This window comes from Aedes albopictus, chromosome 3 (assembly GCF_035046485.1).
Source record: "Aedes albopictus strain Foshan chromosome 3, AalbF5, whole genome shotgun sequence".
NCBI classification, from domain to species: domain Eukaryota; kingdom Metazoa; phylum Arthropoda; class Insecta; order Diptera; family Culicidae; genus Aedes; species Aedes albopictus.
This window is the reverse complement of record NC_085138.1, coordinates 137,197,155-137,222,687: the sequence shown is the minus strand read 5'-3', so window position 1 is coordinate 137,222,687 and position 25,533 is coordinate 137,197,155. Positions and strand designations below refer to the sequence as shown.

The following is a 25,533-nucleotide window of genomic DNA, read 5'->3' as shown; positions in this document are numbered from 1 at the left end:
ATAGTAGAAGCCCATATAATATCGGCATATAGTTGGGAGAGTCGCACCTCGAAGATATATCGATGAAACTAGAATGTAAGTCTATATTATAACTTGATGATTTTGAGGCTATATCGGTCTCTTTCTACTCATAGTATAAGGGAGTAGAGATCAAAGTGGATAATTAAAAGATAGATATGATAGAATTCGCTAGGTAGCGAACAAGTGTGAGAATGTTATAGAAGGTGAAATTAGGCAAGTAGGCCATGTATTGAACGAATACATCGATTGCGTGAAACTTCTGCCGTGCGACCTGTGCTTTTAAACAGATCGGCTTGGTTGATAGTTCATACCACCTTACCAAGACTGGCAAAAGTTTCAGGCACCCGACTGACTATGTATTGTTCTATTTTCATCACAAATTCTATCGATCGGTAGCTTTTTCGGAATTCGCACTCCGTTCATAGTTTTCCGTTCGTTTTTTTTTCATTAAAAAGTAGTATCTTCTCAAATATCTTTAAGATATTTTTCAGCTATATCTCCATTGATACAACATAAACATTTAGTTTTAACTTTTTAATGATGCGTGAAATTTTCTTAATAGACTGTTCCTTCTTCTTCTTCTTTATGGCTCGACGTCCCCACTGGGACTTGGTCGGCCTCGCTTCAACTTAGTGTTCTTTGAGCACTTCCACAGTTATTATTTGAAGGGCTTTCTTTGCCTACCATTGCATGAATTTGTATGTTGTGAGCAGTGCTGAAAAATTCATTTCGTCATATCTAAATTCAATCACCTACAGCTCATTTTAGAAGCTGAACCTGAGAATATGGTATATGAAAAACTTGTGCAGCTAGATCAGTTCTGCTAGAAAGTCACGGAAAAACCGTTTTTTTAAATATTTAGGGTAAATGTCACGGACCACCTTTGAAAAATGCCAAATGATATTCACGGTGAATATCATTTAGCATTTTTCAAAGGTAGTGCGTGACATTTACCTTAAATATTCGAAAAATATCGGTTTTTCCGTGACTTTATAGCAGAACTGGTCTAGCCGCACAAGTTTTTCATATATCATTTTCTCAGGTTCAGCTTCTAAAATTAGCTGTAGGCGATTGAATTTAGATATGACGAAATGAATTTTTCAACACTGGTTGTGAGGCAAGTACAATGATACACTATGCCCAGGGAGTCGAGAATATTGTCCCGACCGGAACGAGAATTGAACCCGCCGTCTCCGGATTGGCAATCCATAGCCTTAACCACTAGGCTAAATGGGAACAGAGCCATAAAAATGTATGTGCACTTTCTAAACAGAGGTAGTTACTCGCAAAGATGGTCCTTCATTATGGGTTAAGAGTTACGTTACACTGACCCGATGGAGGTTTAAAATGCTCCTTCGATTTTTGCTTGACATAATTTGGGTATCTCTTACCTGCAATCGAAGTAAATTACGCAAATAAAGTGAGCGCAGGTTGAGGTTCCAATGTAACCTCATTTACCTATTTAACTTCTACTTACTTTTGAAGTTTCCACTGCGTTCACTCTTCATCCGGTCGTTCATAGAGGAAATTCTTTCTTGAGAACTGAAAATAAAAAATGAGAAATAAAAAATAAATCAATATCAGCAGACTATAAAAACTGCGCGGAATTGTCACGCGATACAGACAAGTTTTTTTTTATGATGTTCTGCAAATGGAATCAGATAGAACAGAGATCGATGGCGTTTTAAATAGCAATGAAGCTATTTTAGGAATGCCCTTGCGAAATCAAATTCCAAAACTGGCTTCGGCCAGCAGTCCGAATAAACGGACAGGAAACACGATAGGCTGATGACTGCTGATTGGTACTCTATGCTGTTGGTACCTGTGCGAATCAATCCAAGAACTCTGCATTTGTTCGCATTTGTATCAGACTTCAAGGTCAAGTTGATCAGATAATTTTATGTTTTATTTTTATTATTTTCTTTGAATGGCATTTGGCAAGCCTCATGCCATTCGATGAAATCTCGATCACCACCGGTTCAAAAGATATGTGTTTGACCTGTAAAGGTTGATCGTATAAAGCTGTTCGTTTTTATTTAGTCGTTGAAGGATTAGATTTTTTACACTTCGTGAGTTCATAGACGTTTATGTTTTTTTTTGTGGTTGAATAATGCCACATTGAGAATGACGTAAAATCTTAATATGTACAGGTATCTCAAACTTTCAAATTAAATTCTGATGAAAATCGAATCAACTTTCAATTTTAAACGAAATTCTACCAAAAATCAATTTAAATGTTGCCACATAATAGCACATTGGAAAGACCAACCATAAGGGTATTACCATTGTTCTTTATAATATTTTCGATCATTTAGATGACCAGGACTAATTTATCTATGAACTGGGCAAACAACTGGCACATATCACCGGCAAGATAAACTAGAAGATTCTGCTGCATTTCAGAAACTTTCGGTTTAATTTTTTTCCGCGCAGTCAACAAAACACAAAACAACCAACGACTCAAATGTTAAATACCATATGAAACCTATCCAAATCTTCGCTGGACTGGACAGCCACGGGCTTACCACCAGGTCTAGAAAACAGCATTATTGAATGAATGAATCGAGGCCGTCCGAGAGCTGACCGGCTTGGCTAGCACGAGAGAGAGACAGAGGAAAAAATCGATTTTCAAGATGTGTGCATAAATAAACGATTGCCGAGTTTGATTTATCTGTTGTTTACAGGAGAGTTTCGGGGTCCGATTGTTGAGCCTTGTGCGGTGGATTTTGGGATTCTCCTATTCGGCACGCGCTCCCGCGCAGAGGAAATTGGCGTAAACTGCCCGAAGATTTTACAATAACGTCACCAAAAAGTTCAGCTTCAATAATGACTCTCACTTTCGGATGAAAGGTGATGCTCCAATGTACAAAACATTTTCTAAGACGAATCGTTTTAGAAGATTTGAAATTCGTAAGGAATGAATTACAGTCAATCATTTCTAGCCAAAAGTAATAAGGTAATTTCTTTTCAGAAAGAGTATTTTGTTCTTATCCCACTTAATGTGCTTCTCAAGTTCTGAGAGTATTTTTTTTCTTTTTCGTCATTTTTTTATATCTGTCCAGATGAGACGGATCATAGTTTAGCAAACGTGCTGTTTGTAAAGAGCAACAGAAAAAGGTCATACTTTCGGTAGCTTGAAACGATTTAATGTTTTGCGATATCTGCAGTCTACGAAGATGATTATTTTTTCAACAATGTCGAAAGCCTCTAGGTTCAAAAATATAGGCAAAGAATCTGCAATGTGCATGTTTTGCCAATAATGAAGAAATGGCAAGACAGGAGAAATTTTAACTAGACCTAACAGTTGGCTTGTGGAGTTGCAGCACTGCCGTGCGCAGCAGCAGCATAGTTGTTTCATGTTCTACGGAAATCCTTATTAGCATGGGCAAACTATGCTGCATACGGCAGAACATTAGAGGTTCTTCTCCAAAGGAGAATTTGAACCAGATCCAACAACAACGACTTATTAGCAAATGACTTGCGAATGTAAACTCGGGGCTTGGTACTGCAAATCCCTTGATTTCATCGAGAGCACCCGTAAACTCACCAATTTACTGAATGACTGCGGATTCGGCATCATGGCGTTGCAGGGGATATGTCAAAATAATTCATGCTGCGGCAGCTTAGAGATTAATTATATCATTTAACAGAGCTGCAGCAATACACGGAAAAAGTGGAGTACAAGGAAACGGAATTACTGTGCTGTTCTCGAGAAATACGGCAGTTCTAACAGAGGCTCAACGTATCCTCAATGGCATCGTGCCACGAGCCAAAATATGCAGGTATAAGGTAAGAGACCTCTTGACGAACGGACGTGAGGTGATTGAAAGGTGGAAACAGCACTTCGATGAACACCTGAATGGCGTGGAGAACATAGGGAAGAGAGACCAAAGCAACGGAGGAAACGATTACGTCAGTTCAGCTGAGAACGGATCATTGGTATAGCTAGGACTTTTTCTGGAGGGGGCCAAGGAGAAGGGGGGTGGGGGTGGTAGGGTGCTGACTTGAGATGACTTTTAAATGACAAGGGCGTCAGATATGTGAACATGCAAATCAGTACTGCAGTTTTGAAGAATCAAAATGACTGTTTTAGATATTTAGTTCCTAGTTTCGTAAACTATATGAGTACGAACGATTCCTCCTAAATTTTTTCCATAGCTTGCTTCAGTGATTCCATCATGGATTCTTCCAAAGATTTCTTCAAGAATGCATTTTGGAATTTTACCAGACATTTTTTCGGGGATATCTTTAGAGGTTTCTCCAGTGATTGTTCCAGTGCTTTTCTCGAGGTTTCCTTCAAACATTTCTTCAGAAGTCTTTTAAAGTATTTCTGCAGGAACTCTGGATTTCTCCGTATGTTCCTTTAAGAATTCTGCTAGATATTACTACAGATTATTCAAAAATTAATCCAGGAAGTTCTCGAAAAAAAAGCGAAAAAATCATTTAGAAGTCCATCGAACTATTCCTTAAATGATAAATTACTGCAGACATGAATTTCTTCAGATTCTTTATCCAAGTATACCTACAAAAAATCTTCCAGGAATTCGCAAAGAAAGCTCTGCTGAGATTCCATAAAGAATTCCTCATGATATTGAATCCAGGACTCCTCATGGGGTCCTCCAAGAATTCCTCCAGGGATTTATCCGGTATTTCCTTCTGTGATTCATTCAGGATCACCTCCAGTGACCATTAAAAAAAAGACTTCAAGAAATCTTCTTGGGATGCTGTCAGGAATTCCTCCTGGAATTCTTCCTGAAACTCCTCCTGAAATTAACCCAAGACTTCCTCCAGGAACTTAGGAATTCCTTTTGGGATTGCTTCCGAGATTTCTCTTGATGTTTCTTCAGGAACTGCTCCAGGTATTCCAACAGGAACTGTTACAGGGATTCCTCCAAGAGTCCTTCTACGTACTCTTTTTTAGGAATTCCTCAGAAATAGCAGATTTAAGATTTCCTCAGGAATTTCAGCGATTTCTTCGGTTCTTCCTCCTTTCTTCAGAAACTCATCCTGGAATTTCCTCAGGAATTTCTCCAGGAGAACCACCAGGGATTCCTTCCGGGATTCCTCCCAGGATTCCTCCTGAAAGTGCTCCAGTAACTTTTCAAAGAAACCCTCCAGGAATTCTTCCAGGGATTTTTTATCTTCAGGGATATTTTTATCCTTCAAAGTTTTTCACAGGCTCTAGGAATTCCTCCGGGAATTCCTTTAGGAATACCTCCAGGCATTCCTCCAAGAGTTCCTCCAGGGATTTCTACAGTGATTCCCCCAGGGGTTCCTTCAGACATTCCTCCAGGATTTCATTCAGGAACTCCTCAAGGAATACCCTCAAGAACTCCACCTGGAATTACCCCAGGAGTTCCTTCGGAAATTCCTCCAGCAATTTCTTCAGAAATTACTTCGGCAGTTTCTCCAGGAAATCCTACAGGGATTCCATCCCGAAATTATCCCGGAGTTATTCCAGGTATTCCTCCAAGCATTTCTCAAGACACTTTTCCTGTGACTGCTCCAGGGATTCCACCATGAATTGCTGCAGGAGTTACCCCAGGCATTCTTCAGAAATTCCACCAGGAGTTTCTCCGGGAATTGATCCAGGAAGTCCTTCGGAAAGTCCTACAGTAATTCCTCCAGGAATTTTTCCAGGAAATTTTTCAGGGATTCCTGCAAAAATAATTTCAGGAATTTCATCAGGAATTTTCCAGGGATTCCTCCAGGAATTCCTCTTCCAGAGATTCCTCCAGGGATTCCTCCAGAGATTCCACCAGGAATTCCTCTAAGGATTATTCTTGATATTCCTAAGGGAATTCTTGCAAAAATATCTCCAGAAATTCCTCCAGAAATTCCTCTTAGAATTACTCCTGAAGTTCCTCCAGAAATTCTTCTGGGGAGTCCTCTAAGAATTCCTCTAGAAATTTCCCCAGGGATTCCTCCCAGAATTCCACTAGTGTAACCGAGGTGGTTAAGGGACTGGTTCAAAAATAAAAGATTATCATGCTACCATGATACGCGGTACTGACCCCCTCTTTATTAAACTTATCACTTAAATACTAGTTTACATTATTCACCTCTCTCTCTTTTTCTTCTCTCACGCTTAACAGTTTTGTTTTTGAAGAGACAAAAACAATTGTAAGTGGAATTTTGCGCGTGACCGTGAAATGAACTTTCGTTTGCTTTGGTCAGCACAAACCGTTGCTCTTGAAGTGACTCGAAAAATATATGCAAAGAAGTGTTACATAAGGGACAATTGTGACGACTCGTGATGGATGTAAGTAAGTCGGGTCGTCACACTAGAGATTACTCCAGGATTTCAGTCAGTAAATCCTCCTGGAATTGGCTTTTTTAGCGGTGCTGAGATAATTCCATATTCTGAATATGCATTCCAAACTGAGTCGAAATCCAAATTTTCATGAATTTTGGTGCCCGGGAAACTATTTAATAATCAATTTGAAGTTTTTATGGGAGCGATTTGTCCTCGTCGCATTTTATACTGGGCGGAGCTGTCAAACAGTTGCCCAGCTGTAAAAGGTGATTTAAAAAAATCTCTTTGAAATTAATTTTAGGTACCAAAATAAAGTTCTAAACATCTGAAAAAAAAAACAAAGTTGCTCAGAAAAAGGTGCTCTTTCGTATAAAATTAAAACATAAACATTTTTTTCAAAATTAAAAAAACCCAATTCTTCCGGGGATAGTTCTACGGAATTTTCCCAAGAAGTCCTCTAGGAATTTCTCCAGAAGTTCCTCCCGGCATTCCTCCTGAGGTTCTTCTAGAAATTGCTTCAGGGAATCCTCCAGGAACTATCCAGGGATTTTTCCAAGAATTTCATCAAAGATTTTTCTAAGGATTCCTCCAGGACTTCTTACAGGGTTTGCTCCAGGAATACATCCAGAAACTCCTTCAGGGACTCCTGCAAGAATTTCTCTTAGAGGGATTCCTTCAGGGATTCCTCCAGGTATTCCTGCAGGAATTCTTCCACGGGTTCATCCAGACATTCCTCCAGGATCCCAGAATTCGTTCCTCCAGGCATTCGTCCCGGAACTACTCTAGGGATGCATCGAGGAAATCATCCAGTTATTTTTTTCAGAAATTCCTCCAGTGATTGCTTTAAAAAATCCTCTATCGATTTAACCATGAACTCCTCCAGGTATTCTTTCGGAAATTCCTCCAACAATTTCTCCAGGGATTCAGCCAGGAATTTGTCCAGAAGATCTTCCAGGATTTCCTTCAGGGAATCCTCTAGGAAATGCTTTAGGGATTCCTGCAGGAATTCTTCCAGAAATTACTCCAAGGATTCCTCCAGAAATTTGCCAACGAATTCCTACAAAAATTCCTTAAGAGATTTCTTCAGATTTTTTTCTAGGGTTTCCTCCCATAATTGCTCTAAGGCTTTCTTCAGGGATTTCTACAGGGTTTATTCTAGACATATGTACCTGCAGGAATTCCTCGTCTAGGGATTTCTCCTAGAATTTCTCCAGGGATTGCTTTCAGGGATTACCCCAGAAATTCCTGTGGTGATTCCTTCAGAAATTCCTCTCGAGATCATTTCAAAAATTTTTTCAGGGGTTCGGTAAAAAATTTCAGAAATCCGTGCATCACCTTTTCCAAGGATTCACCCAAAAAAATCCCAGGTTTACTTGAAGACTTTCTGGATTATTTTAAGGATTCCTAGAAAGTTTCCTCCAGTGATTTGCTTTGGAATTCTTCAAGATAATTGTAGATAGATACAGGAGCCATGAAATACTCCAAGAAGTCATCCAGGAATTCTATTACAATTATCTCCCAGATATCTTTAAGGAGTTCATCCACAGGTTTATTCAGGAATCTATCCATGAATTCCTTCAAGTATACCCCCTGCAGCTCCTGTAAAAAAGTTCATGAAATCATGAAGAAAATACTGGGTTAGTCCTAAAAAATAGTTTGTTATTTCCAAAGAGTTCAGCTATGATTTGTTACTTTAATTTTGTAGATATTAACAAAAAAAAATAAGTTTCAGAAGAAACAATGTACAATTCCTTAATTTTCCAGGAATTGGCCACCGCTACCAGCACCACGCTGATTTGTGTAGAATAGGCGAGAGATTTTCAACGTTATTTACAAAATACAACATAGTTTTTTACGTTTTTATACGATTAGTAATAAAAGATAGTTGGTATACATTTGCTAAGGCTTCCTCGAAAACAGTATAGTAGAGTGCATCAAAAATTGTCAAGTTTTAACTGTTTGTGAACCTATTATATGTGAATCATTGGTACAAGTTTGAGCTCCATGGGTAAATCGTTCGCGAAGCTAGAACCGTTTGCGTAAAACAATATTTTTAGTCAACTAATTTTTGAACTGTCATATCTCGGAAAGCAGTGAACTTAATCAAATGAAATTTTGAACGTGAAAGTTTAAGTGATTTTTTTGCAAGAGCAAACCTTCAAAAAACATTTCATTTTTGCCTTTATCGTACACTAAGTGTACTGGAAAGGCTATATGTTCACTCCAAAAATGACTTTTTGATAGAAGGCCCGGAGGGTCGAGTCACATATACCAATCGACTCAGCTCGACGAATTAAGATGATGTCTGTGTGTGTGTATGTGTGTGTGTGTATGTGTGTGTGTATGTGTGTGTGTATGTGTGTATGTGTGTGGACAAAAAAACTCACATCACTTTTTAGCAGTAAACCTCAACCGATTTTAATGACCAATGGTTCATTCGACGCGGAATCTGGTCCCCTTGTTTCCTATTGAAAATGGTTCGGATCGGTCCAGCCGTTCCGGAGTTATGGCCATTTAGGTGTTCCGGACCGGTACTCCTGGAAGGGACCAGACATATAAATTGAACATAACCCATACATGCGTCACATCAAACAGCGGCAATTTCGATAACCTGATGAATGGTTAGCAGGAAAACAGTATCAGACCATATCTGAACCGGTAGTGCTCCGTAACCGGTTCCGGATGTCCCGCCGGAAGTGGTCAAATATAAAAGAGAACCATACCCTTACATGCGACACATCAAACAGCGGCATTTTCGATAACCTGATGAATGGTTAGCGGGAAAACAGTATCAGACCATATCTGAACCGGTTGTATGCCGGAACCGGTTCCAGATGCCCCGCCGGAAGTGGCCAAATAGAAAATTGAACATATCCCATTCATGCGACACATCAAACATCGTCATTTTCGGTAACCTGATGAACGGTGAGCAGGAAAATAGTATCAGACCATATCTGAACCGGTAGTATTCCAGAACCGGTTCCGAATGCCCCGCCGGAAGTGGCCAAATATAAAAGAGAACCATACCCTTACATGCGGCACATCAAAAGCGGCATTTTCGATAACCTGATGAACGGTTAGAGGGAAAACAGTATCAGATCATATCTGAACCGGTTATATGCCGGAACCGGTTCCAGATGCCCCGCCGGAAGTGGCCAAATAGAAAATTGAACATAACCCATGCATACGACACATCAAACAGCGGCTTTTCGATAACCTGATGAACGGTTAGCAAGAAAATAGTCTCAAACCATATCTTAACCGGTCTTGTTCCGGAACCGTTTCCGGGTGTTCCACCGGAAATGGCCTTATATAAAAGAGAACCAATCCCATGCATACGATACAACAAATAACGGCGTTTTCGATAATCTGATGACTGGTTATCAAGGAAGTATGCTAAGATCACATTAGGGAATACCGGTAGTGCCGGGACTAGTTCCGGGTGTCTCCCCGAAAGCGGCCAAATATAAAATTGAGCCAAACCTGTGCATGCGACACAACATGGCGCGGCTTTTTCGATAACCTTACGAACTTCAGCAAGCCAATAGGTTTAGGCTATATAGAGTGTTAGGTTCGTGAATGCAAACTTTTCAAGGAGTGATAGAGGATCGTAAATGGTGAAAACAATTTTCTACGCATACAGTCAAATCTCAACCGTTACATAATAATTAAACTGGCAATAACTAGAAAATGGTCATACTTATCGCAGCTTTTTAACCATCATTCGAAAGATTATTAAATTATCTACCAAAATGGATCTTTGAATCTATTGGCTTAGTTAAATGACTTAGTTTTGTAAAGCAAATAAGCTCGAAAGTAGTGTTTTTTATTTGTTTTTGTAAATTATTTTTGAAAAAAATGCGCAATAAATTTGAATTTTCACTTAGGCAAATTTGTGGCCCCTTTTCCGTTCTACAATTCGTTCTTTGACATCAAACGTCTAGCTTCTCTCGTGTTCTTGTAAATCAGAATTAAACATCGTATTTCAGATCATGAATTTGCAATGTAAAGATAAGCATTTTTGCACACTGTGCCGCTGGAGTTAGCGCATGCTGGTATCTCGTTTTACACCGCGCACACAGTCTTGGAATAAAAGGACAACGCCGCCGATACGCGGTGAAAAAAAAATAAAAGTTTTGCAATCACGAACCTAACACCCTGTATTAGAGACTAGCGGTAGTGTTCCGGAACCGGTTTCGAGTGTCCCGACGGAAGTAGCCAAATCTGAAAGGGCACCAAACCCATGCATGCGACACCTCAAATCACGCTATGGGCTACTGTGCACAATTTGGGCTCTTAAGGAGGTAAAATTTTACATGAATCGTATCAAGCGTATAAGTGTTCTCAGGATCGACTCACGTCGACGTAAAGATCATGAGTACATATTCGACGAGAAAGGCACTATCACCGCTAGGTGGATTAATCTGGGTTTTTTATACAAACTTAACATTTCAGAATTGCTATATCTCTACTGGTTTCTGAGATATTAAAAAAAGGCATATTTTGGTATCCAACCCAAAAAATACTAAAATATGACTTTTTTTTCAAATATCTCGGAAACCAGCATAGATATCGCAATTTTGAGGTCAAATTTGGCTCAATTGGATTCTAGAATCACCGATTCAGTCTAGAAATTGTATGTTAGAAAGTAAAATTTGACATGTGTTTTTGAAGGTTTACTCTAGCAAAAATTCCAGTTAAACCTTTTGCGCCACCCCTATATATCAACCAAAATCGCTCATTATTGCACAGCTCACTTAAGACCAGTAGATCACTTTCCACTTGGGAAATCATATCCCGGGTAGATTTTTTTAATTTAGTTCCACCCTAATGCATAGCACCTGATTTCATTAGATTCTACTCTGAACAGAAACTGTAATTCTAGTGTATTTATGTAGGTATATCGTGGGAATCTTACCCTCAATCAATCGAACCACAATGTAATGAACCAATTCGTCAAATCTGTTTACTACTCTACCTCTTAGCGTAAACTCGCGCAAATGCTAAAAGTTTATTATCAAAACAAACCCGCTCCGTAATTGGCCATAAAGCGTGTTAATTGGCCTCATTACACACGGCTCAAAAAGTCATATCTTTTCGGATCCGTGTAAGCGGTGCGGTGGTCATAGCGCTCTGCAATAATCATATTTTTTCTCCGATGGATGATGGGAAAACTGCACTCATTCAGGTTTCTTCCAGTAGAATAAGAAAAAAAGCGAACTAGGTAGATGAAGTGGAAATCTTCGGAAAAATTCCTATTAATCCACCCTCGCACGCATGTTCAGAGCGCCTCCACCGTAGTCGCTTCGGCCTCGGCCATCATCTGTGGGTGCAATAAAATAAAACCCACTTGATGCGACTCCGCATTACGAACGAACTGTGGGCCCCAATGCACTCGCACCATCACGGCGCAGAAGATTGGCTTTGTTTGACAGCCACTGTCACCGTGTTTGTTTTTATGGTTGATCCAACTCAATAAACATGGTAATTCCGGTCTGATCGCCAAGTCGTGGGGCCTTAATAAACGACGTTTTTTGCCGTGGCTTCCCATGTGACTGGGAATGGTGTGTTCATTGCTGCGGTCATGTTGGATTGAGAATGTTGCTCCGGAGGGAATTGCAGTAAATAAAATAATTAAGAAATTGTCTTCCATCTTCCAATTTAACCGCCTGGTTAATCAATTTTAACGAAATCACCGTACCGAAATCTGGAATCGGTATTCTTCATTACACCAACAAAGCTAGCCATGAAAATGTTTGACAATTCACAGGTCATTTTGACAGACCACACACATGCACGAAAAAGACGGATAATGTGTTCTACTTTATCGATCTTGTTGCCGTCCTTTTCATGCTCATGTTACATCTGTCAAAATGATCTGTGAATTGTCAGTCATTTTGAGGTTAGGTTCGTTGGTGTAATAAAGAATTGGAATATAATCCAAAACATAACACAAATTGGTTTTCAATCGTCAGTCTTGTAGGGGCATCTGGGGTAATACGCACTGTCGAGGCAAAACGCACTCCCTTTGTTTTTCAGGGATTATCGGATTTAGAGCTTTACAACCTTATCAGTCTAATAGAACGTCTTAATAAATGAGCATCTGGAAATTTTTTATATCTGCGTTACGTAATTAGTTAGAAAAATGAATAAAATTGAAAAGCACGATTCTGATGTAATTTTCCCGATCGTTTGTCGAATGATTTGATGGTGAAAACCGACCAAATATCTAATGCTGTTGTGTTTATTCAGTTCATTGAGGACAATGCTAAGCATAGGAAAAATAACTTAAACAGTAATCTACGTAAATTATATGTTTTAAACTATTTTATTTTTTGCTATTGATTGGGGCAATATGCACCTATAGAAAACAAGCTGTATTAATATCTATGAGTGCTCTGTAAGTAATCGCAAACAAAATTGAGCTATTGTTTGTCTTGAAACCTTATAAAACATGCATTTTGTCTAAGAAGTAAAAAGATTTCTAAACTCGACGGTGCATCTTGCCTCAATGTTGTGGTGCGTCTTGCCCCTTTGTTTGAGGGCATCCTGCCCCATTGTTGTAGTGCATTTTACCCTGAGCAAGGGTGCATACTGCCCCGCATAAACATACGAAGCCGTAATGTTAGTCTTTACAAAAAACGTTATTTTCAAGAACTGAACTGTATAAAGGCTGACATTTTGTTTGGTTTCTCTTAGAATGAAAGTATATGCAATGAATGCATGCATTAAACCAATAAATTATTGCCTTCCTTAAGTGGTGCGTATTACCCCAGAATCCCCTATGGGAAGTCGACAAAACCCTCTCAACTGTGTTTTTTTTCCTTTGCGTTATCGAACTCAGTGCATGATTCTACACTGAGAATGATCATCAGCATACCGAATTCGAAAATACTCCGCTAGGTTGCGCTAGGTTTGCCCACTCCGTATGGTTTCACCAGAAAGTACGGATATAAGTTGCTGTGCAAGACGCTACGCACCTCAATGAGGCATATTTTATTCCTTCAGGAATTTGAAATAACAATAGTACGCATTATCAAGCCTTTACCAATTACTTAAATATTTGTTAAATGATTACTTACACCATATAAATAAGGAAAATTATTATGAAATAGGCAATAGAATCCAATCTCCTTTCATACTTTCTACTTTGTAGCGTCCATTATTAGAAAAAGGCTGTAGATGTTCCCCTGAGCTGAATTACCGATTTGAACATCTGAATTTCGGCATTTAACAAATTATCACCTTCCCAGTAGCACAAGTTCATCTCACTTGGCCAAGTTCACCTCTAGGCTTATCGACACACACATGAAGTGCATTGGTGTTTCTCAATCTTGAACAGAAACACCTGATTGGTATGCATATGCACCATAATTGCATGCACGAATCCGGCTTATCGTAGTTGACTAATGATTAACCTCGAGCATAAAAGCTCCGCGTCTGCTTCATCCAGAATCAGTGTCGAAAATGAGATCACTTACAGTTCTTGTAGTGGCAGCCGTCCTGGCGGTTGCATCCGCTGCCTTTGTTCCTAGTACTAGTCAGGTCAAATACGCCGACAAGGAGTGGCTTCACAAACAGGAAGATCTGCTGTTGTTGTTCCGTCATCTTTACCAGAAGGATTGGAACCCCCAGTTGGTAGCCTATGCCAAGAATTTCGTGGTGGAGAAGAATTTCCATTTGTATGACAACGAAAATGTTGCTAAGGAGTTCTGGACTTACTACAACCATGGAATGCTGCCGAAGGGTGAGGTCTTCTCCGTGTTCAACGAAGTGCATCGTGAGCAGGCCATAGCTTTGTTCCACCTGTTCTATTACGCCAAGGATTGGGATACTTTCTACAAAACTGCCGCGTGGGCTCGTTACTACATGAACGAAGGTATGTTTGTGTACGCGTTGACCGTTGCTGTGACCCACCGTCAGGATTTCGCTGGATTTGTGCTTCCTGCGCCGTATGAAATTTACCCGTACTATTTCATCAACACCGAAGTGATCCAAAAAGCTCAACAGTACAAAATGCAGGGTTACTACGGAATGAAGAAGGTCGGTGAAGTGTATACAGCTGTTGTTACCAGCAACTATACCGGATGGTACGTGCATACAAATCCCGATCAGAAGATTTCTTACTTCACCGAGGATATTGGCCTCAATACCTACTATTATTACTTCCATACTGATTATCCTTTCTGGATGGGTGGCAAGGAATTCGGTTTGTACAAGGATCGCCGCGGTGAACTGTTCCTGTATGAGCACCAGCAAATTTTGGCTCGCTACTATCTGGAACGTCTGTCCAATGATCTTGGTCACATTCCTAAATTTTCCTGGTACTGGCCAGTGAAAACAGGTTACTACCCGGATCTACAGTACTACAATGGACACACTTTCCCGAGCCGTGATAATTATTACTTTGTAAACCAAGAGTCCAACTACTACGACATTCAGTTGATCGACGATTACGAGCACCGCATTCGAGAAGTGATTGATCGTGGGTTCTTGGTGAAACCGGATGGTAGCATGGTCAACTTTACTACTCCGGAAGCCATCGACTACCTCGGTAATTTGATCCAGGGCAACCCAGACAGCTACGATACTCGATACTTCAAATACTTAAGCATGTTCTCGCGCATTCTTTTGGGAGCTGCTGTGGAACCAGTTGAAGCTTATCAGGTGATCCCAAGTGTCCTGGAGCATTTCGAGTCATCTCTGCGTGATCCAGTGTTCTACCAGATTTTCAAGCGAATCATCCAGTACTACTACCAGTTCAAGAATCACCTTCCAGCATACACCCACGAAGAGTTGTACTTCCCAGGAGTTGAGATAGATGACGTTGTCGTTGACAAGCTTGTGACATATTTTGACTGTTTCGACGTAGACATCACCAACGCCATTGACATTGAACCCGAGCCTTACGTTGAAGGAAAATACGACGGCTTCGGCGAGATCGAGTGTAAACCAGATCCGGTTGTGATCAAGGCTCGCACTATTCGGCTGAATCACAAACCATTCACCTACAAAGTTAGCGTCACTTCCGAAAAGGCAGTCAAATCCGTTGTTCGAGTTTTCATTGGACCCAAGTATGACGAGTTCGGTTCTCAGTACAAGCTGAATGAAAACCGCGAGAACTACTACGAACTGGATTACTTCGTGTACGATTTGGTTGCTGGAAAGAATGTCATCACCCGAAATTCGCTGAGCTTTAACGGTTACGTCAAGGATCGCACATCGTTCTACGAGTTGTACAAGAAGGTTATGTTGGGATACAAGGGCGAAGATAAATTCCCGCTGGACATGTCGGAAGCGCACTGTGGATTCCCGAATCGTTTGATGCTCCCGAAGGGCAAGAAGGGCGGTATGCCGTTCCAGTTCTTCTTCATGCTTTCACCGTATTACGAACCAGAGGTACCACAGTACAGCGGATTTGATCCGGTCGTATCCTGCGGCGTTGGATCCGGTGCACGATATTTTGACAAGCTACCGTTCGGCTATCCATTCGATCGCAAGATTGATGAGACCTATTTCCATGTGCCGAACATGTTCTTCGAGGATGTTGTGATATTCCACAAGAAAGAAGGTGATGTCAATACCGTGGTTTGAACAGAACTCTCCGGCCGGCGATCCTGTTTAGACATTAAGTCTACGAAATTAGATTCCCCACGCCGGACTGTGGAATCTAGATTCGTTCGCGCTATAATGTGATATTGTTTGTAATAAAAAGATGAGCGTACGAAACGTTTAATGAAAAACATGCGTTTGTAAGTTGCTTTCATGTGAAGGAAACCCTTTGGATTTCAACTGCGGCTCGTTCCAATTATGGAATTGGAGGTTTGTTTATGTGAGAAAGTGGTAATCCGGTGGGACTGCTGTTTGGATGGCATGTGGTTGGTTTGGTTGCGTTTTTTCTCCATCTCTCGTGTACCTAGTGAGATGATATCTGGAGGTGCCTGCCAAAGTAGAATGTGTCGGATTGTTTATTTTTATTTCCAATTGGAGATTTGGAGTGTTTTTGAAGTCCGTCCTAGAGCGGTCGATTGTTGATAGCAAGAAATCGATTCGAGGATGGACGCCATGTGCCGGATGGTGTGCAAGTGGTCATAGTTTATTGTATCGATTGGATTGAACTGTGCGAAGCCCACGCCTGGTGTGTAGATTCAGTAAGAATTAAAATACTTAAGCGTATATTCTGCACTGAATTTTACAAATTTTATATCATTTCGACACAAGGACTCAAAACAATATTACTGCGAATACTTTTTTCATGTGTAGCAAAATTTATGTGGAAATGATATTATAAATTTGAATACAGATGATTTATGGACTGTTCAATGTTTAAAACGGACTATTTGTTCGTTGCGTTGCGTTGCGTTGTAACGGAGTAATTCCTAGATTGCATACTGAAAGTTGTGATGCTAAAACTTTAATACTCCTATTTTAATTGCTAATGGAATGCTGTTTAGGAAGAAACAGCTATCCAATCAGAGGTTGAAGTAAAAAAGACATGAAAACTTTCACTGCCGGCCACGCCCATCTTCTCCGTTACGAGGACAGGAAAGGATGTGATGATATGACACCTACTTTATGAAAGGCCAGCGACTCACCGGCACCCCCATAGGTGTCAAGGAGTTGGATATTGGGAATGGGTTGATTGGGGATTCACTTTAAGTGAGTGATGCGGCAAGATTCAGATTGAGTAAGTGTATTTGAGTTGATCATGTAGATGTGTTGATGTGAGTATAAGTGATTTTTTTAACACCAACGTTGGGAGTGACATAGCTAAAAAATTGTCACTCCATGGGTCTTTTTGCTTCCGGGATGGGGCACAGGCATTTGGACCATGTGTCCTGGCTAACAAGCCTAGGCTTAAGCGCCATTGATCGCTCTCTGAAACGATAAGAAACACGTTATGTGGATGGGAAGGGATAAAAGGGAAGGGATGATATATATTTATCGAGATGCCAGCGACTCACCGACGCTCTCGTAAATAGAAAGGAGAAGGGATAAGGTCGGGTATGATTAAATTATGGGACTGAATTGTTATGAAATGAATTTAGTGTAGTTATTTTGAAATAAACACAAAGTAGAACAGCAAAACGAGGCGTTTAATTGGGACGAGCTCACCAAGTTAAGTCTCCTGCAACTGCTTGACTTGAAAAGCATCAGCCGAACTCGATAAAAACTAATGTGTAACACTAACAAAGCCAGCTTACAGCTATTTGAAATTGCATTTATCGCACAGAATTGGGTACACAACAGAAAGTAATATGACAAAAGGAACACTCTCACCGAGTTTCAACAATGAATCACAGCCGCAGCGAAAGACGAATACTTAATTCAGCAGGTACAAACTTCAATCTTCCCCATCTTCATTTAACGGTAGTCATAAAACAACACTTTCTTTTGTTTTTCTTTCAAATAAGTAACATTTCCACACATATATCACAAGAAGCCTCAGTCGAACAAAACTTGAAACGTATCGCTTGAGGCGAATGGGAAATTTTCCTTTCTACAAAACAACACTGACTTCCCGGGTGGCGTAGTACTGGTGGCCAAAATCACTAGCGGTAACATCACCAGCCACTTGAAAATGCTGCCATGCATAGCACAGAACGTAACGGAAAACATTCGGAACACGCGGTTTAACTTCCGGTGGACTCATAAGCGAACGACCCGGAAGGCATAGCACCAGCCCAATCACCGTTCATAACGCTAAACAAAAAGAAATCGGAGCTCGAAAAAAAAATGACAAGCAAGGCCGTTTAAAACGGACTATTTGTTCATGCTACAAAAAAAAATCTTTTGAATTCCGATTGGAGTACCCAAAACTCCTCCAAGAACCTTCTGAAAAATTATTTAAAATGTCTTCGAAAATTTTCTGCAGAAACAACCAAGAAAACTCCGTGGGGAATTCTTCAAAATATCATCGAGAACTTTTGACAGAAATAAACTCGGAAAAAGCAGGAGCTTTTCAATTCTTCATTCCACAGAATTTAAGAGATCCTCTAGATTTCAAGCAAAGATTTCCTACATGGTTTTTAGAAAAATATGGTGCACAATTGCCCAAAAGACTGGCATATTAAAAATCTTAACAAGTTTGGTCTCAAAACAAGTTGGCCAGGGGTCTCTAGTTAGCCCCGTTCCGGTCGGAAAAATTTTCTCGACTCCCTGGGCATAGTGTATCATTGTGCTTGCCTCACAATATACAAATTCATGCAATGGCAGGCAAAGAAAGCCCTCCAATTAATAACTGTGGAAGTGCTCAAAGAACACTAAGTTGGAGGCAGGCCAAGTTCCAGTGGTATTAATTGGTATTTCATAAGGAGCAGAACAGACAGCTGCGTTTTTCCCATTAGAATCAAAACATATCATAAATATCATGTTAGTAGTTAGTAGTAGTAGGAATGTTTCTTCACTGTAATCTTGTTTCATATTTTTATGTGTGAAAGGCAGCATCCATTTATTACGTAACGCTAAAATCGATATTTTTCGACCCCCCTCCGTAACGCTTTTTTGTATGTAACCCCGAAAATTTTTGTATGGGCCGTAACGCTTGGCCATACTCCCCCCCTCCCCCTAGAGCGTTACGTAATTTGTGGACGGCGCCAAATGAGATTTTGTGGGGCTCCTAAAACGTAGGGGTCCTGGACCATGCCGCCTTCCCTTTGTTTGCCTCTGATCAGCACAATGAGAGATTATCATAATAAAGGCTAGAGTCTCGATTAGTTCCAATACATGTTTTGATTGTAACACTATTAGAATCAAAATTAAAAATTTTGACAACGGAAGTTTGTGTTTGAAATTTCCGCCATTTTCTTAGCTTATTTCAACAATTACAGCATTGTAAGCTAAAACGGGTGTTGCACAAAAATCATTAGTGTACGTTCTAATGTTTCAGTGCTTCTACACTATCTACTGCACCGCCATGCAACTTTACACGTAAAATGAACACATATTAAGCAGTTCCCAGTAGTAGTTTGAATATAATGCAATTGTTTTCAAAGGTACTGACCAGTGCACAGCCCAAGTAACAATTATACTTTTGTGGCAATCCTGAAGTAATTTCTAAGATAGAATCATAAAACTTAGCAATAAAGCTCTTTGTTCTGCAAATCCGAGATAAAATAGGTATAAAACATCCATAAGGCTAATCTGGCCCACTCTTCAGGAGATCTTCAAAGCTGCTTTTGAAGACTGCTTTGAAACTAGTTGTTTTTATGTACATGCGCTAATGATTGATTATAAGAACTTCATAAAACTTTAACAAGAATATCTTGAGGCATGTTGATCTTTTAGCTGTCTTTCTCAAAAGTGTCAACAGTGCATAATAAATGAAATCTTTTACCTAAGCATTATGCAGATGCAAACAAGTTTTGTTTCATGGATGAAATATTAATTGAACTGCGAATTAATTTTCATCAAATTGAAATGGCTAAAACATTTAAATTGCCTGACAGATCATTGATGACAGGGAATCGAAATTGCCCGTGCCATACCCACTTTTTCGTTGATATGCCACCCAAAACATACGAAAATTACAAAGCGCCTCAAAAATAATATCAATCATTAATATACGAAGACATAAATTTCCTTTAAAAACAAAAGGCTACGCCACTTTTTCAATTCTTTCTAAGCATGGCTGCCGTTCCAAGCGAACAAAACTCATGCAGCCGCCATCAATTATCATTACCTTTAATCCAAACCCCCTCAAAACAATGATGGAACCAAGTCACCTTGCATGAACGCTGCAACCTTTATTGAAGATTGTTTTTACTAGTTATGATCTTAAGGCAGATTTGTTCGTCTTAAATGAAACTTATTCGTTTTATACAAGAGTAACAGTCTTTGACAATTGTTTGTTTACGTTTTCGATGCTAGAAAGTTGTCTCTGTACATTTCGCGGTGTTTCGCGTCAAGATGTGCTAATTCTATGTTGTTTCCTTGTATTTTTGCTATTGATAATGAAGTGCAACCTACCAAATTACACTATTTGGCATGAGCTTGAGCAGAGTCACAGTAAGTACCCATTTCATTTTCGATTCGCATAGCTATGGCCTGTGTGAGAAACTGATTGAAGGCAGGACGACAGCAGCCAGCTACTCGCATTTTTGATTGGCCGTAAAATCATTATTTCGTTGACATGATTACTTTTTAGCACAAGAATGGCTAAATTATCAGTGAGCAAACATGTTTATGTGTTTATATTTGCATGAGAACGCGGTTTTTCAACCAATTAGTTACATTCATTATTTGGATTAGTAAATAGTTCGTTGTCTTATCATTATTTCGCATAGTTCTTGTTCCAGAGTAATGGCTCTAGCTCAAGAATTGAAGGCTTCAAGAAGTTTTTAAAGGAGGATTAGCCAGATGAAATGCACTTGAATAAACGAAGCATAAACTTTTAATAAAATATGTTGATGTTATGTGTTGAAAATAACTTCTAATACGCCTTAAAACTTATTATAAGATTTAATGCTCTTGTAAATTCAGTTGTTTTATGCGCGAATTTCGAAATTAACTTGAAGACAACTTAAAAACCGCAAACAAGCGAAGATTGTTTTCTCTTGATAAAAACAACTATAAATGTTCCATGAATTGGTCATGCTGTGATAAAGCTTCCATAAAAATAATCAAATCTAAAAGGAATTGAAATTGTTACTTGGGAGTGGAGCACCTAGTACATCAAAACTGATCAAAATTATTTTAACGTATTTTCGCAACCCATTTCATAGTATTTCATAGTTTTCAATGAATTTTATAACAATAAATTCACCTAGCAGTGAGAAACAACCAATCTAACCGACTTCAACAATATTTTTTAATATGTAATACAACCATTCCATAGAAAATCGATATAGTATGTCTCCGATTATCGTGATACTTGGCGGTTTTGTTGTTTATCGAAAATAATTTGACCCGTATTTTTTTTATTTCGTCATTAGGGTGACAAATTTTAAGATTGTAAAAATCAAGATTTTTCGAATAAAAAAAAAAAGATTTCAAAAAATCACAGCTTTTGAACCAGTTGACCGATTTTAAACTTCTTTTTTTGCTTGAAAGCTGTTGAATTCTAGTATTCAGCAAGAATACGTTCAGAGGGCCAAATGGTGTTTTTAGGCAAAAAATATCATATAATAAATATTACGATTTTTTTCAAAGTGTTGCAACTTTCAAAATCGGAAACATCCGGAAGGTTTTCTTTCTGCATTTGAAAGAGGAACAATAGTTTTATCACAGACAAACAGACGTAACACTCTGATAATTCCCATCGTACTTCGATTTAACGATGTTTTTCAAAATTTGATAGTTGGCCAACTACCCACCTGTGGCGCTCACATCGTTTTTGTTCGAGTTTGATGTTTGCTCACTACCGCCACCTAGTTGATGGTCGGCCAAACTCATTTTGGTCATTTTAGCATTGGGCGACTATGTTTCCGTGGCTATGATTTGAATCGAAAAATGTTCGAAGTGTTACGTCTGTTTGTCTGTGGTTTTATCATACACTAAAAGCAGATTTACCGGAAACAGCCGGAAAATCTACTTATTTCATTTTGAATGTACGATAAAAGATACCATCAAATTTTTTTTTCAATATTTTCATATATTGTATGTAAACTTAACGTCAATTTGTTTGGGTTTCAAATTAACAGAATAACAACATTAACCTTGTTCAACAAACTGCATCGTTGAATTGATTAACTATCAATTTTATTCACTTTGTACGGTCAAAACTAGCACGCGCTGTGAGATATATCAAAGAAAACGGCTAAAATTCAGCTTTACTAAACCTTTTATGATAAGGGTAAACAAAACATTTGGGAACGACATGAATGCACCCCTGGTGTAAAGTGTCGAAAATAAACAAACAACAACAACAACAAAACATTTGGACACTGCTTAGCTGTCAAACGATTACACGATAACTACACTTGGCAAAAAGAGGCGCGGCGATTACTCTTTATCCCAACTGGTAGCAGATAATGACATAATCCCGATTTTTTTTTTTTGGGGACAAAACAGAAGCTGAATTTGTTGCGTACTTTTCAACTCGCGAGTAATCGATTATTATTGATTGTTTGGTGGTAAGTATTCAACAGTGTTGTGGTGTTTATTGACTGGAAGTTTCTTCTCAAAAATCGCAATGCAAGGCTAAAAATCACTAAACTCGTGGTGTACGATCATTGTTCTATTCTGTTCAAGTTGGGACAAACCTATGTCGCATTGGGTGGATTGTCGCAACAAATGCAGGTTGCGACATTGTCATTATTGTTGCGCGATGGATGAATTTTGATTCACTGGTACTGACGTATTGGCTCGTCAAATTTTTCAAGACTTTTCAATCAAAATCACATTAAAATAATGATAGCGCCGATTGGAGTAAATGTGTTATAAGATGTATGCATTAATCAATTTAACGAGATTTATTTGATACTTACTCTTCATTAGTTTCATTATCACGAAATCCTTTTGCAAATGGATTGCTCACAATTTTCAGCTGCGTAACCTGTGAAAAGCAATGAAAAATAAGATTGTGAATAAAAATGATTATAATAATCGAAATCAGCATAAGGTGCAAAAAATGGTAAAATCCGTTCTGATTAGATGCCTAATGCAATGGTTCGAAAACAATTTAGTTAACAGCAGTACACATTTTCTTTGTTTGCTCCCGCGTTTTCGATACTCTGTTCATGGCTGCGCTGCGTGTAAGCGGAAACACATAAATTGAGTAGAAAGCCCGGAATAGTCCAAAGTGTCCCCCAGGGGATCAACCTTAATTAATACATTATCAAAATATTCTTAATCCATCTTGCAACATTTCTAATTACCCAACATAAATCAACGCAACATGTTACCCCAAGAAAGTTCCCAATCCCAACATCATGCTTACGAAATCCGGCGCATTTTCCGAGACAGTTTTTCATTTCCACTTGATGACTCGCTTAAATTTATGACGTTACCTCGGGCCCACAGAACGTCACTTTGTGTTGCTCCCACCACCGCTAAACAACTGAAACCGCGTGTGCTTGGTTCTGCACGATCAACTTCTCATCGTGACATTCCCGGGCTGCAGCCGGTGACGCGCCCGTTGCCGTTGCCATTGCGTTGCGTTGTTGCTTGGCGAAGGGAAGGTCATTAAGTAGCGTTTAAAACGAGTCTTTCAAATTGCTACTGGCTGTTCTAATTTATGATTTCCAGTTTTGTAATAAGCGTCAGGCAATTAGATAGCTCCACATAGCGCAGTGGATTCCTTGTATTTGAATTTGATCTCTATAATGATCAACCACATAAGCGAAAATAATAACACTTTCACTGGAGAGTAAACACCGCACGGAAAACGATTTGTTTGGGTTTTTTTTAATTAAGGATGTTTCGCAGAGGTGTAATTTTGTCGAGTCATTGCCTGAAAGCGAAACCACCCACTGGATTATCAGGTAAATAGAGGAAATGACCGATCGACTCTAGGGTGGGCCGTTACAGTTTCAACAATAAACAAACTTAAAAGTATCGAGAAGGTTTACTGTACTTTCTGTTAATTCAACTTTCATAACGTACTGTGAAGTTAAATAAAATCAAAGAAGCTGCTTTCAGAATGCTGGCTGTAGAAGCGCACATGAAAAATGACCTCCTAATACACTGGAACTTCTTTTTATTCCATGAGCTGGTGATGCATACATTAAAAAGAACATAAATAGAAAGAACTTTGTTCATACATTAAGTCAAGTCTATAATGAGGAACGACAACATATCTTGCTACTGGGCATTTGAGATGGGGTATAAGGGGTTTCCAGGAAGTTCCCAGAGAGTGTTATAAATAAAAAAAAATATAATAATCAATGGCCCGCGTTGGGTGCCAAATTACGGACAAATAGAACATTTCAAATGCACATTAAAATATAACTACACGAATTCACATTTACAACACAAAACAGTTATCCTCAAAGGAATAACAATTTACGATCACAGGATGACGAGGTTTCATTTATTGGATTTGGTCCATCAGTCAATCCTGGAACAGTGTTTTGTTTGGTTGATTCCATTTTTGTTAACAGTGCCTGTACTACCTAAGGAAAACTACTGGAAAAAAATTAACAAGAATACCAACGAATGTCACCAATATGTTAAAAGATAGCTGAACTAGCCTACTTTACAGGAAAAATATAGAAAAGCCAAAAATACTTTTAGTATTTATTAAAGCGTGTGCCAATGATAGGAGCCATGTACCAGTTATGGCTACATTTGTTAACTTCGGTTCCTTTTCGCACTATTTGCATGCTTTCCTTATGGGATTAGCCATAACTAATACACTATGGCGAAAAAGGGTGCAAGGAAGCCAAAATTTTAAGGCAAATGATTTGCAACCATCTTTTGTGAACGTGATCTGTTGTTCATATTTTTTTTCTTGTTGATTTACATCGTTAAAGGGTGGAAATCAACTATGGCGAATGAGACACCCTGCGGCATCCAGATATCTCATTGAAACGCCCCTGAACTCGTCTGAATCCCACTGGGACCCCCTGAATGGCCCCTGAGAGCTCTTCAAGCTCCTGAGACCCCTTGAAATATCTCCGAGTCAAGCCTAAACCCCCTGAGACGCCCATGAGACTTCCATGAATCTCCTGAAACCCCCTGAGAGCACTTGAAAAGCCTTTGAGATCCCCTGATGACCCCTGAAATACCTCTGAAACACTCTGAAACGCCTCTGAGACCGGCTGGAACTTCCCTGGAACCCCCTGAGACCTCATGCAGCACCCCTGAAGCCACTTGAACTCCCTGACACGCCCCTGCGACCCCCCTTTGCTCTCTTCTATAAACGCCCCCTAGTCACCGTTGCCATGGTACCGTTATTATTATTACATTTTTTTATGCACAATATAAGTTGTTACTACACAGAATCAAATATTTGTCCAAAAAGAAACCAATGCTCAAACATCTTGTTTTACTCGATTTTCATTAGTGTCAAACTGATGTTTTTTCTTGAGTTCTTTCCTTGTCTAATATTTGATCCTGTGTACTTAGGGCCTATAGTGACGATTCTTTCGTTGGAGGCTCGTTAGATGTACCATATGCGTGATAATGTTTTCACCTTCGTACAAATAAGGTTCACATATCACCTGCGCATACAATGTCTTGGTTTTCTTTGCATGCACGTAAGGTCTAACTTATATCGTAGTAGGCTGTGGCACAGAGGTCCAATTTTGAGAAAAGCTGGCAGAAACTCAATTTTTGAAAATGTCTTATATGGGATACAGTATGGATTACTCTCA

At 39.3% G+C, this 25,533-nt stretch overlaps 2 protein-coding genes across 3 annotated transcripts in view; one reads left to right on the top strand and one right to left on the bottom strand.

Moving 5' to 3' along the window:
* LOC109408443 (T-box transcription factor TBX1-A) overlaps window positions 1-25,533 on the bottom strand; it is a 102,610-nt gene that overhangs the window by 5,541 nt on the left and 71,536 nt on the right. For both annotated transcript variants that reach the window (XM_029879314.2, XM_062842922.1), the window contains 2 exons: window positions 22,705-22,772; window positions 1,499-1,563 (listed from right to left, as the gene is read on the bottom strand). In XM_029879314.2, the coding sequence (XP_029735174.2) occupies window positions 1,499-1,563; window positions 22,705-22,772 (133 nt within the window). The remainder of the gene's footprint in view (window positions 1-1,498; window positions 1,564-22,704; window positions 22,773-25,533) is intronic.
* LOC109408442 (hexamerin-1.1-like) lies at window positions 13,721-16,020 on the top strand. The gene has a single exon (XM_062842921.1). It carries the CDS (start codon window positions 13,745-13,747, stop codon window positions 15,869-15,871), a length of 2,127 nt encoding a protein of 708 aa, XP_062698905.1. The 5' UTR covers window positions 13,721-13,744; the 3' UTR covers window positions 15,872-16,020.

Coding starts and splice junctions, on each gene's coding strand:
- LOC109408442 (XM_062842921.1), top strand. CDS start 13,745: ATGAGATCACTTACAGTTCTTGTAGTGGCAGCCGTCCTGGCGGTTGCA.